A 21,286-nucleotide genomic window follows, 5' to 3' on the forward strand; every position below is an offset into this window, starting at 1 on the left:
TCACTTGGCAGAACAAACAACTTTGCAGGTGAAAAGTGAATCCAGAATATGTAGGATTGAGAAAAAGGATGAGGCAGTAGTTTTTAGTCTTCCATAGTCAAACTACAAGCTATTCTAAATTCACTCCATCCCAACATCTCCCCCCCCCCCCCCAATAGCTGTTTTGATTGGAAGCAGGATTAAAATTGTGTAGTCTAGCCTGAATTTACAGGGCCTGATGATGTACTTACTATCTGCCCAGGGAAAATTTCCATGAACTTAAACGGCGAGTGAAGAGCAGTTTAAATTAAAATAAAACCAAGTCACCCTTTCCATTCCCCTTTATTGTTTAGAACTCAACTAGCACTAGGACCACAGCGGAGTCTCGAAGTCAGGAGATCCCTTGATTCATTCAATCTCTCTTTCTCTCTCACACACACACAAACTGCAACAAGGGCAGAGGAACAAGAGAAGTCGGGGAAAGAGCTTTAAATTGTAAAGTTTGAATTTCCAAAGCAATGGGGAAACGTGGCCGGCCGAGGAAAGAACTGAAATGCCAGGGTGATGTATTGGATCCTTTAGGTCCGCAGCAAGAAATGCCAGCAGCAGATATGTCCAGGTGCCCATTCAGTGACATTTTCAACAGTAGTGGGGACTCCATGGAAAAGATCAACACTTTCCTGCAGAATGTGCAGATCTTGCTAGAAGCGGCCAGCTACTTGGAGAAAATCGAGAAGGAGAATAAAAGTAAGTTTGGGTTTGGTTCCCTCCCCCCTTCTGTTTTTCTTTAAAGAGGAAAAAGGCAGGAATGTTTGATGACAACAGAAAATGCGTATGAAGATGTAACAAAGAGAGAGAGCTACTTGAGCTCTGACTGCCAGACGAGACTGTTAGTTTCATGACAACCAGACAGTGATATTCGGAGGAGGGCAGGGGGGGCAACCATTTAAAAACGCACCGAGTTTCTTCATTTAAAATCATGTGCTTAGGCTAAAGTTGATTTGGTTGTTCGGTTTTTTTCAGTTGTTTTTTAAGAGACCCAAGAACACTGGCCCACAATATGATGTGTGTATATATCGAGAGAAGCATGTTTTCATCCCAACCATAGTCCGATAAATACAAAGACGAGTGTAAAATGCATCAAAAATGGACTAAACTAGGCTTTGAACAGGGGGGTCCAGTTTGAAGCAAACTTTATGATCAAGCAGGGAGCCAAATTATGAACAGTTCGAGAGCTTAATTAAATATCTTGTGCATATTTCAACTCTCCCCTAAAGCTAAGCGAACGTTTTTATTTTCCTTTTCCAGATTTTTTAAAGCAGTCTGAACCGAATAACAAATTAATGGAGGGGGGGGGGTAATTATATGTAGTAAGGGATTTCCACCGCCAGCACCTTGGGTAGTGTACTCGTCAGCAAAAAATAAATAATCCAGAACGATTCACACGTTTGCAACGTCTCTGAGCACAACTAATAGACAATAACAGCAGGAAATAAATAGCCTGGCTGGTGTTTAATCTAGCCTCACAACACTGAAGGTCAGCGAAGGAAGAAAATAAATGATCAGATGCACCGTGTCAGCCTCCGCAATAAAAAAACAACCCCTAATCCAAACCTTAGCTCCCTTCCGAATTAAGTTGTTGATCTGTATTTAAGGGGGGGAATTGTTTGGTTTGGGGAAATAATCCTTAGATAGTGTCTCCTCCCCCCCGGAAAATGATCTTTTTATGTTTCAATCGCAATTAAATCAGCCAAGCCTTTGTTGATCGCAGTCTCTTTTATAGTGGAGTGGGGGAAGTGTGTGTGTAAATAGAGAATTGTTTCCTAAAAGGATGGTGTAATAGGGCTTTTTAAGAAGTGGGGTAATACCTTGGAATCAATGGAAGCTTGATGCTGGAATCAATGTTAGCTAATGCCTTGGCATCAATGGAAGTAGTTCTTAGAGGGGGGGAGGGGAGGTGCATACAAAAGCAGTTTCGGCTCCCCAAACAAGGGGTCTTATATTGATCCAGGGCCGTTTCCCCAGTTTAGGGGAGTCACCAAAGAGGGGAAGGATAGTGTAGTTAACTGAGCGACACGTCCTTGTTTTCCTTTCTCTCTTCCCTACGCATGGGGACAGTCACGTAGGCAAGAAGCAAAACTAGCCAGGTAGCCAGCAGAAAAACGTGCGAGGTTGTTGTCGCTATAAAGGACTTGGCTAGAGCGAGGTCAATCACTTTATTGGTCACCTCATTTCATTAGCGCAGGTGGTAGTGCAAGTACCTAGAATAACTGGATCAGACCTGCCCTCCCAGTCTTTGAATCAGGGCAAATTGCATGCAGTTCTCTACAACACACACTAAATATCCACCCAGACGCTTATTTTTGACCCTGTTTTAATTATTCCTCTTTCTTCATTTTGTTATGACTGTCAAAGCATAATGGGAGACGCGCAGACTGAAGAAGGATCAATACATTTGTGCAGCTAGGATCCAGAAATATGGACTTGAGATACAATTGAAGCGACAGAATTCCCCTCTGATGATATTCCTTCTCTGGTCTCTGGCTCTCTCTCTGGCATGATACCATGCAAAATATTGTTACAGCCGCTGTCTGCTAAGAGATCTGGTGCATCTCTTGAAGGGCTGTAGGAATTATCTAGTATTATGCATTTGAAACATTAAATGTTAAACTGCAGCCAGAAAAATCCCACCTCCATCCCTAACATCTCTCTGGAGGGGGGAAAAGGTATCTCTGCAAATAAAGCCTGCATTAAAGAATTAAATGTATTCTGCATGCTATGGGGAAATGGCTTGCTTAACATCCTAATATGCGGCTAACAGTTTGCAAAAAATACTTTTTTAAAACAGCCAGGAGCCATTTTTTTTAAAGGGGACATTATCGAATTAGTATTTTTTAAAAAAACACACAAACATCCCCTCTGTATTTACAACTGCAATCAGTACATATGATTTAAGAAAACCCAAAGCAACTACCCTTTGTGTGTCAATAATGCCTCAGATGATGAAAAGAGAGCGAATTGTTTCCTTTACACTTTTTTCTGCGGTTGGTTCACTCTTTGCTCTGTCTGCTCAGGTTGGACATTAAATGAGGCTGGCCAGTTTCACTGCTTGTTCCTGATGCACTAGCCCAGTGCAGCAAATGTTTGGGGTTGCAGGGCTCCCAGGGAAATGTTTTCATCTACACCGAAGTCTAGGGTCATTGAAACATATGTGTATATTTTTTTCTAAGATGGAGGGTTTATTATTTTTTAAAAAGACATAAATATTGAGCCTCAACTACTTGACTGTGTCCTTTCTTGTCCTACCCTTTCCAACGTTTATTTTGAGGCCACAATCCATCCTGCTGCTGCTGCTGCCGCCGCCCCAGGTGCACTCTGTCTTCCTGCCTGTATCACACAGCCTGCTCCCCTCATCAGTTGATCCTAGGCTCCTCCTCCCAATAGGAGCCACATGGTTTCCACATGGAGACAAACTCCTCTCATCTGACTGGACATGACCGAACTTAGCAGGCGTGGTTCAGGCTGGCCTTTCTGCCAATGGGAAGCGCCTGTGTCCTCCCTGACGTCACGCGTTGCTGAGCCTGGAGCTTAGGGGGTGGCACCAGTGGCAGAGCAGGGTACTTGCTGGGAGTTGAGTATCGGGGGTAGCTGCGTTAGTCTGTATCCACAAAAACAACAAGGAGTCCGGTGGCACCTTAAAGACTTTTTTTGGGCGTAAGGTGCCACCGGCCTCCTTGTGGTTTTTGCTGGGAGTTGTAGTCAGATGTCACAGTCGCTGCTTAAAGTGGCAGGGACAATGCGGGACATGGTACTGCTCACTAAGTTAAAGTTGGCTTTGTTATCACAAGGGAATGATGGGTCCCTGCCGAGGTGTATCCCAGCCCCATCCTGTTCTGTGCAGCGGGTTAGGACCGTCAAGATCTACTTGGGCCTTTATGTTAGTACAAAACAGGTGACGAAATGCCTTTTGTGGTACAGCTGGCCTGCGTCCTTTTATGCTGCTTGTGCAACAAATCATGTGTATGCACCCTGTGTCTGTGCAAATGGTTCTTCTTCCTTAAATGCACGATGCTCTTGTACTTCCGTTGGATGTATTTTAGGGTGAGGGGAGAGTGAACTAGTTGATGATTTTTTGCAGAGAGAGAAAAATAGAGCACCCAGCTGGTGGGATTCTTTTCCTCTGTCTTGTCAAACATGATCAGGAGCGCCATTTAGGGAGGGCGGAGGGGGCACCTGCCCCACCCTCCCCCTGAATTTCGTACCACATTTGGGTGAAGTTTGCAGTAGGAGGGAAGATGCTGCCCCTCCCCTCCGCCCTCCTGCGCGCCGTCTGCAGCAGCACCCCGCCGCCGGCCAAGCTGCTCTGACCAGGAACCTGCCTCCTGATCTGCTGTATAGCGTCGGTGTCCCCCTCCCCTGTACCCAGTCTCCACTGAGCTGGGGTGGGGGGACAGGGAGCCTATCTGTGCTGGTTGGTGCCTGGGGCTCAGGAGTGGGTGTTGGGGGGGTCTGCTGTAGTGAACAAGCCTTGAGGCTCCTGAGAACTCGGCTTAAAGAGACAGTGCGCGGACACACTCAGACACGTACACAATCTTCACACATCCCCCCACTCTCTCTTTCACATACAGTCTCTCTGACACGCACCCAACACACACACATTGTTATTGTTACTTGATACTACCTGTCAAAATGCACAATGCAATTTATTCTCTGTGACTGTAGTCTTTCAGAGTTCGTTAAGGATTACAGTACTGTTATTTTTCTGACTGGTCTGACTGTGCATTTCATAATTTTATTTCTATCTTATGTTTAAATTCAATTATTTGAATAGTGAGTTCTAAAATGCCTAACCTGTCCTGGATGGAGTAATTATCATTATTACTTTTATTACCATATTGTGCTTTGTTATTTATTATTTAAAATGGTGGTACAATCAAATAATAGTATCCTTCTAAAATGTAAATTTAGCTTGTAATCACCTTAGCAGTGCCAGTTTTAAAAAATTAGCTAGTAAACACATAACTTTAGACACTGTGCAGATGGTTGCTTATTTTCAAATTGTAGATGTAGTTATATCTGGAAAATAACTTAAAATTCATACAAAAATAAATATGTTTCCAAGTCTGATACTAATAGTAATGATGGAATCAAATGTTAATGAGTCACATACATGACTGTGATTGGTAAAAATACATGCCAAAATAATAAATAAATTTCCATTCTTAATAAAAGAGGAAAAAAACGTAATCACTTATGTTAAAATTAAGTAAAGATGTTTTTAGTGGAATGAAAAACAATTGATTAAAATGGAGTATATAATGGCAGTAACACAGAGTGTGTCTGTTACAGAAAGTAAGCAGATTTTATTTATTTTTATCTCTACTAAAGATAATGTACAAAGTATCAAACTTAGGTTTCTGATCGTTTTGGAGCATTACTACAGATATCTCAAGGCTTGGGAATATCTTGCTATATTATCTCCTGATTGTTCTAAACTTACATATGAATTTAAAATATGGCTTTAACTGGTGTTTGTATATATTTTCCTTTCCTTATATAGGAATTAGATACAGTGCTCCTGTCAGTTAATTTCTAAGTTATCGGCAAAAAAACTACCGTTTTTGGGTGTCTAAGTAACCCTTGGAATAATGGTTAAAGTTGCCCACCCCCACTCAAGTGGTGCACCTGGACATGATCATCACTTTAAGAATCAAAACTAAAGTGTCCCCCCTCTTTACGAAATCTGCTGTGCTTTCTGTTTGTTTTAATTTTGTGAAGCCCATTACAATGCTTGTGAATGGCACTATACAAATTAATTACCGTATATCTTCGTTGAGATGACTGCTCTTATTAGTGGTCGCTGTCATTGAGCAGCTGCACATTTGCCATGCAGTTTTTAATATAGGATGCCATTGTTTAGTAGGCACAGTTTTATCCATACAAGCTGCAAAAGAAAGTGATCATGTTTCAGAGAAGCTGCCTTTCTATCAAAGCCACAGGAGCATTAATTGAAAGCTGCAGCTTCTAAGTGTTAAAATATGGTTTTGCTAATACTAAATGAAAGAACAAAGTGCATATTCATATTTTAAATAGCTAAAATCACTTATTTCTTTACATGTCAATAATTATTTTGCAATATGTCTCTACAAATGACAAAACATCTGAATATATAAACAATCTAGATATCGAGTAGAGAAAACCTACACGGTACCTTACAATTTCCTTATGTAAAAAACCCTGACAATGACTATGATGGGAATCAAATCTACTACTGCTGCTTTTTTAAAAATAATAACAAAAAACCCAGGATCTATCTTAAAGGGACACTGTCAAAATTACATATTTTTAAAACAGAGATTTCCTTACTCTTGTGGCTCATAACACCTAGTTGTTGGGGTGTTTTTTTGTTTGTTTGTTTTTATTTTCCTCTCCCCCCCCCCCCCAATTTTTGTAATTCTTCTCAATTTCCTTGTTTAGTTTCTGCATTTCACTCAGCTGGGAACATGAAAATGGACAGGTCAGTTTCACTCTCTCAAGCACCAGCTTGACACAAAACTGGAGGATTTAGGTTGGAAGAAACCTGATGGGGAATATTTATATCAGACAAAAAACAAACACAAACCAACAACCAAAGGAAAAAAACTCTGTTTTCATTTAAATTTGCCATAATATTAATAATCATGAAAATATTTCTACTACTAGTAGTAGGTTTTGCAAAAAACTTTTTTATATTTAGACTATTTAAATTTCAGGTCTAAACTCCCTTTCAACAAATGGTTCATTATTCAAGAACTGCAACAACCTTGTGCTGTATTCTATTTGCAGTTCAAAATATGACTGTCATCATACAGCTGGATTGTGCAGTTAGTGTGTTGCTCTCAAACAAAGAAAAAGGCTACCTGAATTAGGAGATGAACTCTCAGCATTACAGGCCCTAGTATACTAAAGAAGGGGTGTAGCGGGAAGAGATGTATCTAAAAGTATATTCTCAGTCTTATTGGACAGGGATTTATGGTCTCAACTCAGATTATTGCACCAAAATGATCCTATGCTCTTTAGCCTGCCAAAGCAGGAACTATTACTCTGTGCACCCTTTGCTGACCAGCTGACAAAGGCATCGGTGATGTCTGCTCATGTATCTTCACAGCCTATACACACCAAACGGCAATAGCATAGGTGAAAAGTGCAGAAACTGTGATTCTAATGATGGATATTGCAGCAAAACTCAAGGTAATGAACATCAACATGTCTCCCCTTCCCTGCATTATGCTGATGTCACTGGACCTCTCCCACTCTTTTTGACCAGATTGTTATTATTTAATGGTTATATTATGCTAGCCTCTAAAGGACAACTAGGTCATAGCCCCGTTGTGCTAGGTGCTGTACAAACATATAGAGTGACAGTCCCTGCCCAAAAGAGCCCACCCACTAAAAGATTAGGCATAGCAGATGGATGAGACAAACAGACCATAGTGAATGAAGGAGATGGGATAACAAAAAATAATAGGAATTCTTAGCCAGTCAGGAGCAGTAATCACAACTCACCCACCTACCTAGCTGTTATCAGGTGGCAGTTTTCTCTATGCGTTATTGCAGAGGTGCATTTTGAGGAGTGCATGAAGGAGGGTAAGGTGGTGGCTTTATGGATTTTGCTGGGAATTTTCCTCATGTGGAAGGGGAGAAAGCGTGATGGTGCTTGTGGGAGAGGTGGAGAGGCAGGTGATGGAGGCTGGCATCATGGGCAGAGTGAAGGGCAGGAGTTAACCTTACAATAAGATAACAGGGCAGATAAGAGAGGCACTAAATTGTGAAGGGCTTTGAAAGTAATAAGACAAGGACAAGAAGTTTGCATCTGCAGTGGAAGAAGGGAAGCCAATGGAGGGAGTTTAATAGAGGGTAGCATACTCAGAGCGTGAGCCAGGAAGATGACCTCAGCAGTAGCAAGATCAAGTTTGCCAGCTATTCTTCTCTGTCAACATATGTTCCCTGCCTGACATACCAAGCTAATTGGTGCTTAACTAATCATTACATGGATTTAAAACACTCACAAACTTTCTTCACAGGGGATTAATAATTCAAGGGTATGGAGCCTTTCACCTGTAGGGCAGGTTGGTAGTATGCTAGCAGTTTAGTGGCCTATGAGAAATGAGTTGATGTTTTTTCTGCAGTTCCCCCTAGACATGTTTATAATCCCAGACACCATCACCATGGTTGTGATTAATAGCAGAGGAGTCAAGGATCAAATGGGCCACGTGGAGACTGTACTGCCTGTTTATTCCTACTGATGATCCTTCCAGGTCAGAGATGAGGTGTCCATGGAGCAGTATAGAGATGTTGGCATCACCACTACCTGAGCTGCACATGTCTTGGGGCTAACCAGAGAGCTCCACAGTCCAGCACCTGTCACCAGCATTAAAATCCCTTACAGTGGTTAAATTCACTTTACCTTATCAGAGATCTTAACTCTCCACAAAACAATGTGCATGAGGCAGCCATGTCAGTGTGTGCTATTGCTTCATTAGAAAGATCTGTTTATCCATTTAAAACACTGTATTTGAACTATCAGGGGGTAGCCGTGTTAGTCTGTATCTACAAAAACAACAAGGAGTCTGGTGGCACCTTAAAGACTAACAGATTTATTTGGGCATAAGCTTTCGTGGGTAAAAACCTCACTTCTTCAGATGCATCTCTGTTAGTCTTTAAGGTGCCACCAGACTCCTTGTTGTTTTTGTATTTGAACTAGTGAATATAATTGAGCTGTTATTTTTCCAACTGGGCTTCGGGAAATGAGTCGCACTGCTGACTGGCTGTTTGGCATAGTTCTCGCTACACCACCACCAAAAACTCAGGACCAACACATCCTGGTATGGGTTTCAAGATGACCTGTTCCTAGAAAGTTAACCCCGGTTTGAAAGAGGCAGAAACCTCCTGTGAAAAATGCCAATGGCTATTTTCAGAAATCAAAGGTCTCTGAGGGTAATCCAGTTGGCATATTGTAAACCAGGGGTAGGCAACCTATGGCACGGGTGTCGAAGGCGGCACACAAGCTGATTTTCAGTGGCACTCACATTGCCCGAGTCCTGCCCACCGGTCCGGGGGGCTCTGCATTTTAATTTAAATTTTAAATGAAGCTTCTTAAACATTTTAAAAACCTTATTTACTTTACATACAACAATAGTTTAGTTATATATTAGAGACTTATAGAAAGAGACCTTCTAAAAATGTTAAAATGTATTACTGGCACACGAAACCTTAAATTAGAGTGAATAAATGAAGACTCGGCACAACACTTCTGAAAGGTTGCTGACCCTTGTTGTAAACTCTGGAACTCTACGTTAAAGACAATGACAATTGGAAATAAATTGCAGCACCCAAAAGTGGCTGAAGGATTGAGGCAATAACTGCTCTGGATTGTGGAATAAAAAGACCGTTAGAAGGACGTAGAGTGAATTAAAATGATCTGTGTTCAACAACATGGGCCCCGCTCTGCACTAGCATGTACACATGGGACTCCTCCTGATGTTGATAGCAGTCGCACAAGCATGCACTGACCTCATTTGATGTAATGTCCACAGATGTAATAGGTATAGAACACAGTATGTACTATGCTTATTACACAAATGGCTACCTGTTGCCCAACTTCTTTTCAAAGGCTTGAGTGCAAGTGAACACTTTTTTGGGACACTAATGTCCTTGTTTGGATGCCTAGCAGAGGTATTCATTCATGGGACAGTTGACTTTATCCTCTGGCAGAAAATAACTACAACTTACTATAAGCCTGACTTTCAGTTGCTAGCTATGTTTACTGACCTTGCATGCTGGGAATGGCTAACGAGTGACCTTAGAATTGTCCCTAGCTATTGAACAGTAATTTCTAAGGTAGAGGAAAATTGATCCTTGAAGGTGAATCAACACCATCTTTTTAATGCAACTCCTCCCACTGGCTGTTACTCTTTTTATCATACAGAGGTAACAATGCAAATATGTATTGCCAAGCTGTACTTAGCAAAGACAGAATTTTTAACTTCACTGTGAGCACAATTCCCATTGAATCAATGAGAGCTTTACATATGGATCAAGGGCAGTGAATGTGGTCTTAGAACTTAAAGCAATATAGTCAATTGAGTAATATAGAGCTCTTCTTCCAGCCAGCTAGCAAGGAGTCTCCATCCATTCCTCCCAGATTTTGATCTGGCCACAGTGATTTATGCATTGGTCACCTCCAGGTTGGATTACTGTGCCTCACTCTGCCCGGGCCTTGTAACAAAGTTCACGAGGAGGCTACTGCGGGAGAAATACAACAGGGCACTCAAAGGTAAAATCCTAAACCAAGAAGACCACTGCAAATTGATCATACTTCTCAATGGTAAAGCATTTTGAGAACCTCTAAAGAAATGCCCTATTTATCCATATTCAGAGAGGTTAGCTTCCTTGCATCTTACGTTAGGCTTTCTCTTCTTGGATATAACATCCTTTTTTAAGCAAGATCCTGCTCTTACCTAGCTTTGCAGTTGGATCAATCAAGGCACAAGTCAATCAAGTGACTTGACCAAAGTCATGAGGTGAGTCATGGACTCAACTTGGATTAGAATAACCTGTGGAGGAGTGCAAGTCTGAAAGTAAAGCATCCTTCTCCAATCTACCTGAAAGTGGCAGCTGAAAAGCATATCTGGCTTTGGGGGTTTACGTACTGACCTGCTGTGAGATGTCCTATTGACACTTTGGCCTGGATCCTCAAAGGTATTTAGGCTCCTAACTTCCACAGAAATCAACTTTTGAGGAGCTAAGCCTTTCTGCCTTTTCCAGTCAAGACGAACAGAATTAGATTTCATGTTTAGGTCCAACAGCGTTGGTTTTTTTTTACCTCTTTACAACTGCAGCCTGTTGGAGGGACAGAGTATCACAAGTAATGTAACTCAGAGGAGACTCAATCCTCTTCTGAGAGGGGGTTCAAACAGATCTGGTATAGGTGAAGGTGTTTGTGTCATGCCTTGCAAGAGTGGAAACACAAACCATATTTTAAGTGCACTGTAAGTCCTTTATTGAATGCATTGCAACAACTAGAGGGGTGCAGGTGGCAGGCTGTGCTTGGAAAGTCCTCCAGTCAGGTGAGAGAAATTCTGCCTTATGCAGTGTTCAAAGCTATCAATAAAAGAGTGGTGACTTTGTAGTTATGATCCTCATTGGCATGCAGGAGAATTGGATGTTAGTCCTCCTGGCCTCTTGTTCCGCAGGCCACCAAGAGCTGTAAGTGCTACAGAGTTAAGCCCTTCAAACATTTTGTGTTCAAGCCCTATTGATCACCGGTGATCAAGGTGCCGGTGACCCTTCTGGATCCTGTCCACTCCTCCTTGGTCACAAGATCAAGGGTGGTGGTTCTAATATAATGCTTCAAAGGCAGGATTAAAAATTGCAGAGGATTGTTAGGAGCTCCAGATATTACCCCTTTACCCCTGCATATATAATGTTGCCATTTCTGTGGTCTTTCTGGAGATTGCAGTAACTATGGGGAGAGAAGGGGTTAATAAACTAAAAAAATATTCAGGGCAGGGATGGAACACCAATTGATTTTAACCAAAAAATAATAGCCCATGTTTAAGATTTATTTCAGGTTTGCAAAGTACTGTATTTTCTAGGGCCTGGGGTCTAGTGGTTAGAGCCAGGGATCGGGTATCAAGGTTCATGAGTTTTATTCCTGATTCCACTACTGGCTGAGTGTGTGACCTTGAATAAACCATGTAACCCTTCCGTGCCTCAGTTTACCCATCTGTAAAATGGGGAGAAAAAAACTAAAGCCATGGGATCTTTTGAAGCTTAATTAATTACTTAGTGTAAAGCACTAAGAGATTCCCTCATGGAAGGTGCTACATTAGGTCAAAGTATTAAGTATTATTACTATAAACTACATCTATTCTACTTGATTAAAATAGTAAGGCAGCATTTCAGATGTAAATATTAACTGATTCCTGCACTGCAGATTTCTTCTTGGATTTAAATTGTTGCTAAGGAGGAGGGAAAGGCCATCAGGGAGATGAACAAATCCATTATTAAGGCTGGAAATGGAGGGCTGCCGAAGTGCCATTTAATATATTGTAAAAAAAACCCTTTCTAAAGGGTGAAGCTGCAGAACACAATGAAAGTGAATCACAGCTGCCAGAGGAGATGCCAAGCAGCAAGCACTTATAACTAGAAAACTGTACTTATAGATCATCCTGAGCCACTAAATTAAATGATCTCACTGTCCCCTAAAATACCCTTTCCTCTTCCCCTCCCCAGCTTTGCATGTGTACTGCTTGACTACATTTTAATTTGACTTTGGATTTTTAGTTGGTATCAATGTATATGACATCAAGCAGCCCTAACCCTCTCAAGGAAGCTGCCTCTTGTCATTCATTTCCCACCCACATTTGTCTCCATCTTGTACATATCTGGCATTTTGCAGACTGACCTTACCCTCGGTAGAGGCTTGAGATGACAGCTGAAATACTCTTCAAATGCTGCTGTAACACAGCTTGCATACTTCTTGAATGCTCCTCATTCTGAAGGATGTCCTGTGTTTTTAGCCCCAAATTTACCTTTACCATGCACAGATCTTCTGTGGTCTCTCTCTCAGGTTAATTTTAAGTTATTAGCATTAGAAATACTGTCTCATGACACTACTGCACTCTTTTGTTTCTCTTATTTTGTCTTTGCTCCCACTTTATGGAACATGGATTTCAGGTGATTGAAAGAGAAGTTTGTGTCCACACATGCCACACCACCCCCTTTGCAACCCACCACTGGCTCCCCATTTTAATTCAACAATGTCCTCTTAGAGGCACTGTAAGTCCCACCTTGGGCAATCTGAAAAGCTGCTCAGTGTGAATGATGATAAAGGCCTGAGTCCTGCAATCAGACCAGTGTAGGACAACTCCTGCACTTGTATGGAACCCTAATGCATTTTGCATGGATATAGGAATCCAGATTAATGGAACAGATTTCAGGATCAGGGCCACAGAAGGTGAAACTGGGCATGATATTTGTTTCTTAAGGGTCCTACCAGTGACCAGCTGAAGTGGTGATCAGAGGAGCTCTGAGGGCACTAAACCAATGCAAAATAGTATGGGAAAAATTCTCCTAGAAATGTTTAGACAACCAAGAATCAAGATGCTGAATTATTTGATACAGTGAGATACTTTTAAAAAAAGAGTAATATTATTTTAAAAGTCCAGATATTTTTAAATCTTATCTAGCTCCCCCCCCCCCCCCCACTATATGCAGGTTTGGTCATGCAGTAGAGGGTCATAGTACAAGACCATAATAAAGAGTTAGATCATTGAGGTCATACGCTTGTGAGGATCTAATCACCTGATGGAGGGACCCTATAAGATATTGAATTGATACTACATTTGACCTGAGGCAAAAACTATTTCAAAGACATTTAACAGAGAAACAACAGAGCCCTTTTCCCCTTTAGATTTTGGTAGACTTATTTGGAGGTTATAGATTTAGAAGGGAGCAATATGATAGGTAAAAAGTGGCACTGCCTAGCTCAGGAATGTTGATGGGTGAAGAACATTTTGCTAACTCTCATGATATTTGCTGGTTTTGTTATAGCCCCAGCTCCTGGAGTCAGGTGATGATGTGAGAATCTCAGCTTTCATTTAAAAAATGAAAGGCCTCCTGGTTGTGGAGGAAAGCTTGAAAATGTAACTTAGTTGCATCCTAAAGACGCAGAAAGCAAATGAAAACAAGTCATTAAAAAACAGGATTTTTACACCATTCTAATTGGGGGGGGGGAAGTGTCAGAGTGATGACTTTTGGACATTTGGGGTTGGCAGTACTGCATCTGCTCTGTGCCATGTCTCTCATTTTGGGTCTTTGTTCAACTTCTAAGGCTGGTGTCACACGTTCAGTCATTAGCAGGTTTCAAGCTCCGCCATAGTAACCTTAAAAGATGCTGACAGAGTTTCAAGTCCTGCACACTTACCATGATCGTTTGTCACTGTTTACAGAAAAGGAAACACTAAAATATATATTTTTAAGTGCACGGAGTATAATCGAGAATGGGCTGCAGAGCCTGTGCAGCAGTGACTCTCTCCGTGGTCTGTTTCACCCTGCTGCTATTTAGCATTTATATAGCGCGTCAAACATTCAAAACACTGTAATATCATTATGTAGTGCTACTTTGCTCTTTCGTGTCACCTTTTATACCTGGATCTCAAAGAACTTTACACACATCAAAGAACTAAGCCTCTCAGAGCTCTATGTGGTAGGTAAGGGCCCTTGCCTATTTTACAAATGGGAATGAGGGACGGAGCAACTAGTTTACCAATGTCATGCAGCAAGCCAGTCGTATCAGAGCTGTGGCTAGAACCCTGATATCCTGGTACACAGACATGTGGGCTAAACCTGTTCTGTATCTAAGTAGCAGGGAAGCTGAAGGGAATGAAGAAAAGGGCTATTAAAAACCACCAACAACAACTCTAATGGGGTCCTGCATCTTTGGTTCAGATCTAAATTCCTCTTATAAAATACTAGATCAACCTGATTCTTGGCCTGATTCTTTATTGTCTTGTACCTTGTAGTATTTCAGAGCTGTCCAAAGCAGATGTAAAATGCTACCATTCTGATTTAGTAGCATTCTGAACCCACTTTGTACACTCTGCTTTAGTGGTGTTATAGCAAGTGGCCTACGAATGTGCAACACTTGGAGTATTTTTAAAGGCAGGGACACAGTTGCCTGAAAGTCATTCCTCTCTGGTGTTTGTCAGGTGGCCTACGTGAAATGAATTGGAGATTCTTAGTCAAATTTCCCAATGCACAAGAAGAGCTATGTTCAGTTCCTTGCTCTAACAGAGGCTCCCTGTGTGACATGTCGTGTTAGCCTCTATCTTGCAAGCTGCTTCGTTTCAGCATAACCCTGTGTCTGCGTGGATCCCTACTAGGCTCTGCCCATTCAGAGCAGTTTGTAGGATCAGAATCTTAGCCCTGGTCTACACTACGAGTTTAGGTCGAATTTAGCAGCGTTAGATCGATTTAACCCTGCACCCATCCACACGACGAAGCCATTTTTGTCGACTTGGCTCTTAAAATCGATTTCTGTACTCCTCCCCGACGAGGGGATTAGCGCGGAAATCGACCCTGCTGGGTCGAATTTTGGGGTAGTGTGGATGCTATTCAACAGTATAGGCCTCCGGGAGCTATCCCAGAGTGCTCCATTGTGACCGCTCTGGACAGCACTCTCAACTCAGATGCACTGGCCAGGTAGACAGGAAAAGCCCGCGAACTTTCGAATTTCATTTCTTGTTTGGCCACCGTGGCGAGCTGATCAGCACAGGTGACCATGCAGAACTCATCACCACAGGTGACCATGGAGTTCCAGAACTGCAAAAGAGCTCCAGCATGGACCGAACGAGAGGTACTGGATCTGATCGCTGTATGGAGAGATGAATCCGTGCTATCAGAACTCCGCTCTAACAGTGTTTTTCAACCTTTTTTTGGGCAAAGGCACACTTGTTTCATGAAAAAAATCACGAGGCACACCACCATTAGAAAATGTTAAAAAATTTAACTCTGTGCCTATATTGACTATATATAAAGTAATTCTCTTGAATAGGAATCAAATAAACACAAAGAAAGTATTTTATAATTACTTTATTATGAAATAGTAAGTAAACAGAAATATGAAAAATTATAAAATACTTTATTCAGTGCGCAACCTGGGCCTGTTTGGCTGAACACAAAGCTGATATTCTGGCTGGAATCGAAGAAAGACACACACGTAGCTCTTCGTCAACAGCTCTCAGTCTCTCTCTGTATTTAGTTTTTATAGCAATCATGTTGAAAAGCTCATCTCACACAGATATGTAGTGGAAAATGGGAGCAATGTCAAAATAGCTTTGTTTGCCAGAAGGGGGAACTCCTTGGCAGTATCCAACCAAAAACTGTCCAAAGGTAGATCAGCAAATCTTAGCTTGAAACCACGATTTTGTCTCAGTTCAGTTAGTTCCTCCTGCTCCTGTAAAGTCATGTCCTTTCCACCAACTGATGCTGAGCTATAAGGGTCCCTAACCCAGTCAAGGCATTCAGTGGAGACTGAAGAGAAATAAAATGACAACTTCTCCTCGAGAGTTTTTAAATGTTTAACTATTATCTCACACAGTGCAGCAGTGTGAACACCTTGCCATTGCTTGGTGAGTGTGAACATTTCAAGATTGCCACTTTCCACGTGTTGATGCCAGAGTTGCACCTTTGAACGGAATCCATTTATTTTATCTGTACTTGTAAGCAGGTTTTCATTTCGGCCTTGCATTCGTGTGTTCAGTTCATTCAGATGATGAAATATATCTGCCAGGTATGCCAGCCTTGCACACCACTCATCACTTGCAAGCAGCTTTGCGTAATCTGACCTCTCATTTGTCAGAAATACTTTAAGTTCCTCCCGCAGCTCATACACACGAACCAAGACCTTGCCACGCGACAACCACCGGACCTCCGTATGAAACAGCAAGGTTTTATGCTTCGCTCCCATCTCCTCACACAAAGCTGCAAATATGCGACTTTTCACGGGTCGTGACTTTACAAAGTTTACCATGCGCACAACATCATCCAACACATGAACTAGGTCTGCTGGTAAAGTCTTGGCTACGAGGGCCTCACGGTGTAAAAAACAATGCGTAACAATCACATCTGGATTTCTTTCCTTCACTCTGCTTACAAAGCCTTTGGTGCGCCCGACCATGGCTGCAGCTCCATCGGTGCAGACACTTGTGCAGTTTTCCCACTTAAGTCCTCCTTGTTCAAGGTATTCTGATGTGACCCGAAAAATTTCTTCTCCTGTTGTTTTTTCTGGCAATGCCTTGCAAAAAAAGGAGTTTTCTCTAATTGCATCACCATCAACAAAACGCACATTGGCCAAGAGTTGAGCATGTCCACTGATATCAGTAGACTCGTCAAGTTGCAATGCAAATTTCTCACTGATACGGATCTTTTCCAAAACCACACTTTCGATGTCTGCAGACATGTCATTAATAGGTCTGGAAATTGTGTTGTCTGAGAGAGGGACTTTGGCTATTTCCTTAGCTGCTTCAGGTCCGAGCATCTCCTCTACAATAGCTTTGCAGGCGGGAAGTATTAATGTCTCTGCCACAGTGTGCGACTTTTTTGACTTGGCTATAAGTTCAGCAACTTGATAGCTAGCTTTAAGAGCTCTTTCATTTACCTTTGTGGTTTTTCTCATGAAAGTTGCCTGTTTCTCCGTGTTTTCACGCAGGCGAACAAAATAGTCCGCATTCTTGTTTTGAAGCGAAGGGTGTTTCGTTTGGAGATGGCGTTTAAGTTTGCTTGGGACCATAGCACTGTTAGCTAGCTTTTCACCACACACCACGCACAGTGGAGTTGGTTTGTTTGCATCTCCGGTGAAAGTAAATCCAAATGAAATATAGCTTTCGCTATATTGCCTTGTGCCAGAGAATTTGCTTGAGCTAACCATCTTTGCTTTCTTTTGATCCCCACTCATACTTGGGCTCTCATCTGGCTCCAAATTTTGTTCAGAGTCCAGTTCTTTCCTTTTCAAAAACTTGTCCATCACTGCAGTATCTCACTGTCACTCAGTACTTACTGCGCTTGTCTCCTCCAGATAGCCGCTGTCCGTCACACTCAGCACTCTTCTGCGCATGTCTCCATCCAGATCCATCAGTCAGCGCTCTTCTGCTCATGTTTCCTCCAAATCCAGATCCATTGGCGCTCTTCTGCTCATCGGCGATCTACTGCGATGTCTCCTCCTGTCCTCCTCCTGTTAGTGTAACAGTGACACCGGAGCTATTTATAGTCCTTAACATCAGTGGTGGGATTCAAAAATTTTAGTAACCAGTTCCGACATTCAAGCATGGTTTAATATTTTTTTCCCACGGCACACCAGGCAACATCTCGCGGCACACTAGTGTGCCGCGGAACAGTGGTTGAAAAACACTGGACTAAATGATTAAGTGCAGCCAGACACCAGGGCAGTTAGAAGAGCGCAGCAGGGTGTGCTGCGCATCAGAGAAGCTTTGAAAACCAGTTTAATCACTGGCCAGGCTACGGTGTGAAAGATCTGTTCCTTCTTGATGAAAACCCACCCCCTTAGTTCACTCTACTTCCCTGTAAGCCAACTGCCCTCCCCTCCCCCTTTGATTTCCGCTTGCAGAGGCAATAAAGTCATTGTTTCAAATTCATGCATTCTTTATTAATTCATCACACAAATGGGGGGATAACTGCCAAGGTAGCCCGGGAGGGGTAGGGAAGGAGGGAAGCATAGGGGTGGGGTAGTTGTAGGGGCACCCCCCAGAATGGCATGCAGTTCATCATAGTTAGCAAAATGTTCATCATTTGCCTCTCTAGTTCTTTGGTAGGCTTGCCTGATATTCCAGGCAGGACTGAATCTCCGAAAGTCGACGCTAGTCTCGGTACTGTGGACGCACTCCGCTGACTTAATGGTCTTAAGTGGGGACACACACAATCGACTGTATCAAATCGATTTCTAAAAAATCGACTTATATTAAATCGACCTAATTTTGTAGTGTAGACATACCCTAAAACTCTTTGAGCCTCCGTTTCCCATCTGTACATCCCTTCTCCTACCCTGTGGCCCTTTTGTCTATTTAGAATATACGCTAAAGGGATGAATTTATTTGGTCATAAGCTTTCGTGGGTAAAAAACCCACTTCTTCGGATGCCACTGGACTCCTCGCCGTTTTTGTGGATACAGACTAACCCGGGGTCGGCAACGTTTGGCACGCGGCTCGCCAGGGTAAGCACCCTAGCAGGCCGGGCCAGTTTATTTACCTGCTGACGCGGCAAGTTCGGTCGATCGCGGCCCCCACTGGCCGCGGTTCGCCGTCCCGGGCCAATGGGGGCGGCGGGAAGCGGCGTGGGCGAGGGAGGTGCTGGCCGCGGCTTCCCGCCACCCCCAATGGCCCGGGACGGCGAACCGCAGCCAGGGGGGGCCGCGATCGGCCAAACCTGCCGCGTCAGCAGGTAAATAAACTGGCCCGGCCTGCTAGGGTGCTTACCCTGGCGAGCCGCGTGCCAAACGTTGCCGACCCCTGGACTAACCCCTCTGATGCTAAAGGGATGGAAGATCTCTTCCTTGGTGTATGCTGCACTGCCAACTCCATTCATGCACCAGACCCACCCACCCCCATGAGACTTGATTCAAAATCACAAATGTTTTAAAAAATAACGGGGGGGGGGAATTTATTTGCCTTTTCGCTTTTGAGCTTTAAGGGGGGCCCATTTTCAAACTCTCCTCTTCCTCCTCCTTCAGAAGGGCTAGATGCTTTTATTTTTTAAATTAAAAAAGGCAAGTTGCGATTCTCAGGTAATCCCAGGACTCCAGGAGCTGATGCTTTAAGAAAATCGGGCAACCCGGCCAGAGTCAGCACCGCCCTTCTGCGCACAGCACCTAGCGCACCGAGGCACCTAACCAATGCAACGTAGGGAGAAGGAAGGACCTTTCAGGGTCCCTTCCAGCGCTATGAGATAGGTATATAGATATCCCGGCTATAAAACCGATTGAGACCCTGGCAGCTGTCACCCCTGTTGAGGGCGTCAGCAGCGCGCAGGCCCCGGAGGAGGTTACCTTCTCACCCGCCTCGAAGCGGGGCTGCCTGAGGCCCGTCCGTGGGGTGGCCCAGCCGGGGCCGGCCCGTTTCACGGGCACCAGACTCACCTGGGATTAAAGCACGTGATGGCCGGTAAGGGGCAGCGCGCGCCAGCCTCCCCTCGGCAGCGCGGGAACGTGCAGCCCGGCCAACGGCCGCCCGCGCGGTTTGACTCCGCCCCGAAAGGCTGGGGAGAGAGAGAGAGAGAGAGAGAGAGGGGGGGGGGAAGAGACATGCTTTCCCACAATGCATCGCGGCGCCCTCTCCCGCGGGGAGGAGGCGGCCGGGAACTACATTTCCCAGGCGGCTGTGGGGCAGCGGCGGCCGTGTGTCCCCTCCTCTCCCGTGGTCGCTTGCCGGAGGTAAACAAACTGTGAGGGGTTGCTGAACGCTGCTGCAGGGCTTTGCTATGGGGCGCCGAGGGGCGGGTCAGAGCGAGGGCTTGGAGCAGCGATGTAGGCGCAGCACCGGGGCGGGGGCAGGACCAAGACTAGAAAGGGGGCAGAGTGTGGGGCAGGAGCAGGGCTAGGGAGGGCAGAGAGTGGGTGTGAGGCAGGGTTAGGAGTGGGGGGAGGGGCAGCGTGTGGGGCAGGAGCAGGAGGGCAGTGTGTGGGGGTTTGGACTAGGGGTATTTGGCTGTTTGATTCTCTATTGTTACCCATTATTCCTGCCCCAGTGGATCTCTGGAGGCAGCAGGAGACGGGACTGCAGCCCCAATCCTGTGTGGCTCCCCCATCCTTCCCTCCCTGAAGGAGACGCATCCGGGGGACGCTGTCATTGATGTGAAGAGTCCAGATCTCGGGGAGAGAAGGAGCTCTGTCACCGCTCCCCTTGGCAGCTCCTGCTGCCTCAGGTGGGGGTTTGGGGTGTGGTCGTTCAGTGGCTGCAACCCCCCGCCCCAAGCCACCTACCTGGGGGCCATGGAGCGGGTGCAGATGATCAACATCCAGCGGCTGCTGGAGGCGGCAGAGTATCTGGAACGAAGGGAGAGAGGTAATGGGGGGAGGGATGCTGGGGTGACAGCTCCCCATGGAAGGAGTGGGGTTGGGGTGAGAAAGGAGGGAGGGTTGTGGTGAGAGAATCCCATGTATGGAGGGGAAGCACCCTGGGGGTTGGTGGTGAGAGATCCCCATAGAGGAAGGGAGATTGAAGAGGTGGGGATAGGGGTGAGGAGCTTCCATGGATGTTGGGGGTGGAGATCCCTGCAGAGGGGGAAGATTGGGGGGAGAGAGAGACAATTGAAGGGGTGGAGATTGGTGTGAATGGTTCTTGGGGATCGGCGTGAGCTTTCCACAGAGAGAGAGGGGGAAGGTCTGGGGCTGCCGAGAGCCTGAAAACACAATGGGAAATGCCTATTTTACACTGTGTCCAGGTCACACAGCTTGAGCGAGGACCAGAGAACCAAGATGCCCAGGCCACTATGTCAGCTTTCAGTGTTTTCTGGGATCTGGGGTTCTCTCCCCAAGGTTTACAGGGCCTTAAACCTTCTCCCCTGGTACTGGGTTAATAGTCCCCATTTCCCATGATGACATGGCTCTAACCCCTTTCTCTCACAGAGTTCTGCCTCCCTCCTGCTTATAGCAGATCACTCGTTCCCCCACCCCCCGCACTGGGTTATTTCATGCCTCTGGCCTTCCTTCCTTAGGTCATTGGGTTCAAGTAAATGAACCTTTCTTCACTGG

The 21,286-nt window shown here is 44.4% G+C and overlaps 1 protein-coding gene and 1 long non-coding RNA gene across 5 annotated transcripts in view; one reads left to right on the forward strand and one right to left on the reverse strand.

Annotated features, from left to right (window-relative positions):
* The first annotated feature begins 310 nt into the window (after positions 1-310).
* MXI1 (MAX interactor 1, dimerization protein) overlaps positions 311-21,286 on the forward strand; it is an 86,198-nt gene continuing 65,222 nt past the window's right edge. For 2 of the 4 annotated variants that reach the window (XM_065407145.1, XM_065407148.1), the window contains exons 1-2: positions 19,933-19,966; positions 20,281-20,597. In XM_065407145.1, coding sequence (XP_065263217.1) covers positions 20,525-20,597 — 73 coding nt within the window. In that variant the 5' untranslated portion in view covers positions 19,933-19,966; positions 20,281-20,524. Of the gene's footprint in view, positions 727-19,932; positions 19,978-20,280; positions 20,598-21,286 lie in introns of those variants that run through there. The other 2 variants (XM_065407146.1, XM_065407149.1) reach the window with 2 other exon arrangements.
* LOC135880806 (uncharacterized) lies at positions 616-19,748 on the reverse strand. Its single transcript, XR_010561526.1, has 3 exons — positions 19,673-19,748; positions 5,800-5,923; positions 616-694 (listed from the first exon to the last, which is right to left on the reverse strand). It is a non-coding gene; the product is annotated as an uncharacterized LOC135880806 (long non-coding RNA).

The sequence above is a fragment of the Emys orbicularis genome, chromosome 7 (genome assembly GCF_028017835.1).
Source record: "Emys orbicularis isolate rEmyOrb1 chromosome 7, rEmyOrb1.hap1, whole genome shotgun sequence".
In the NCBI taxonomy this organism is placed as follows: domain Eukaryota; kingdom Metazoa; phylum Chordata; order Testudines; family Emydidae; genus Emys; species Emys orbicularis.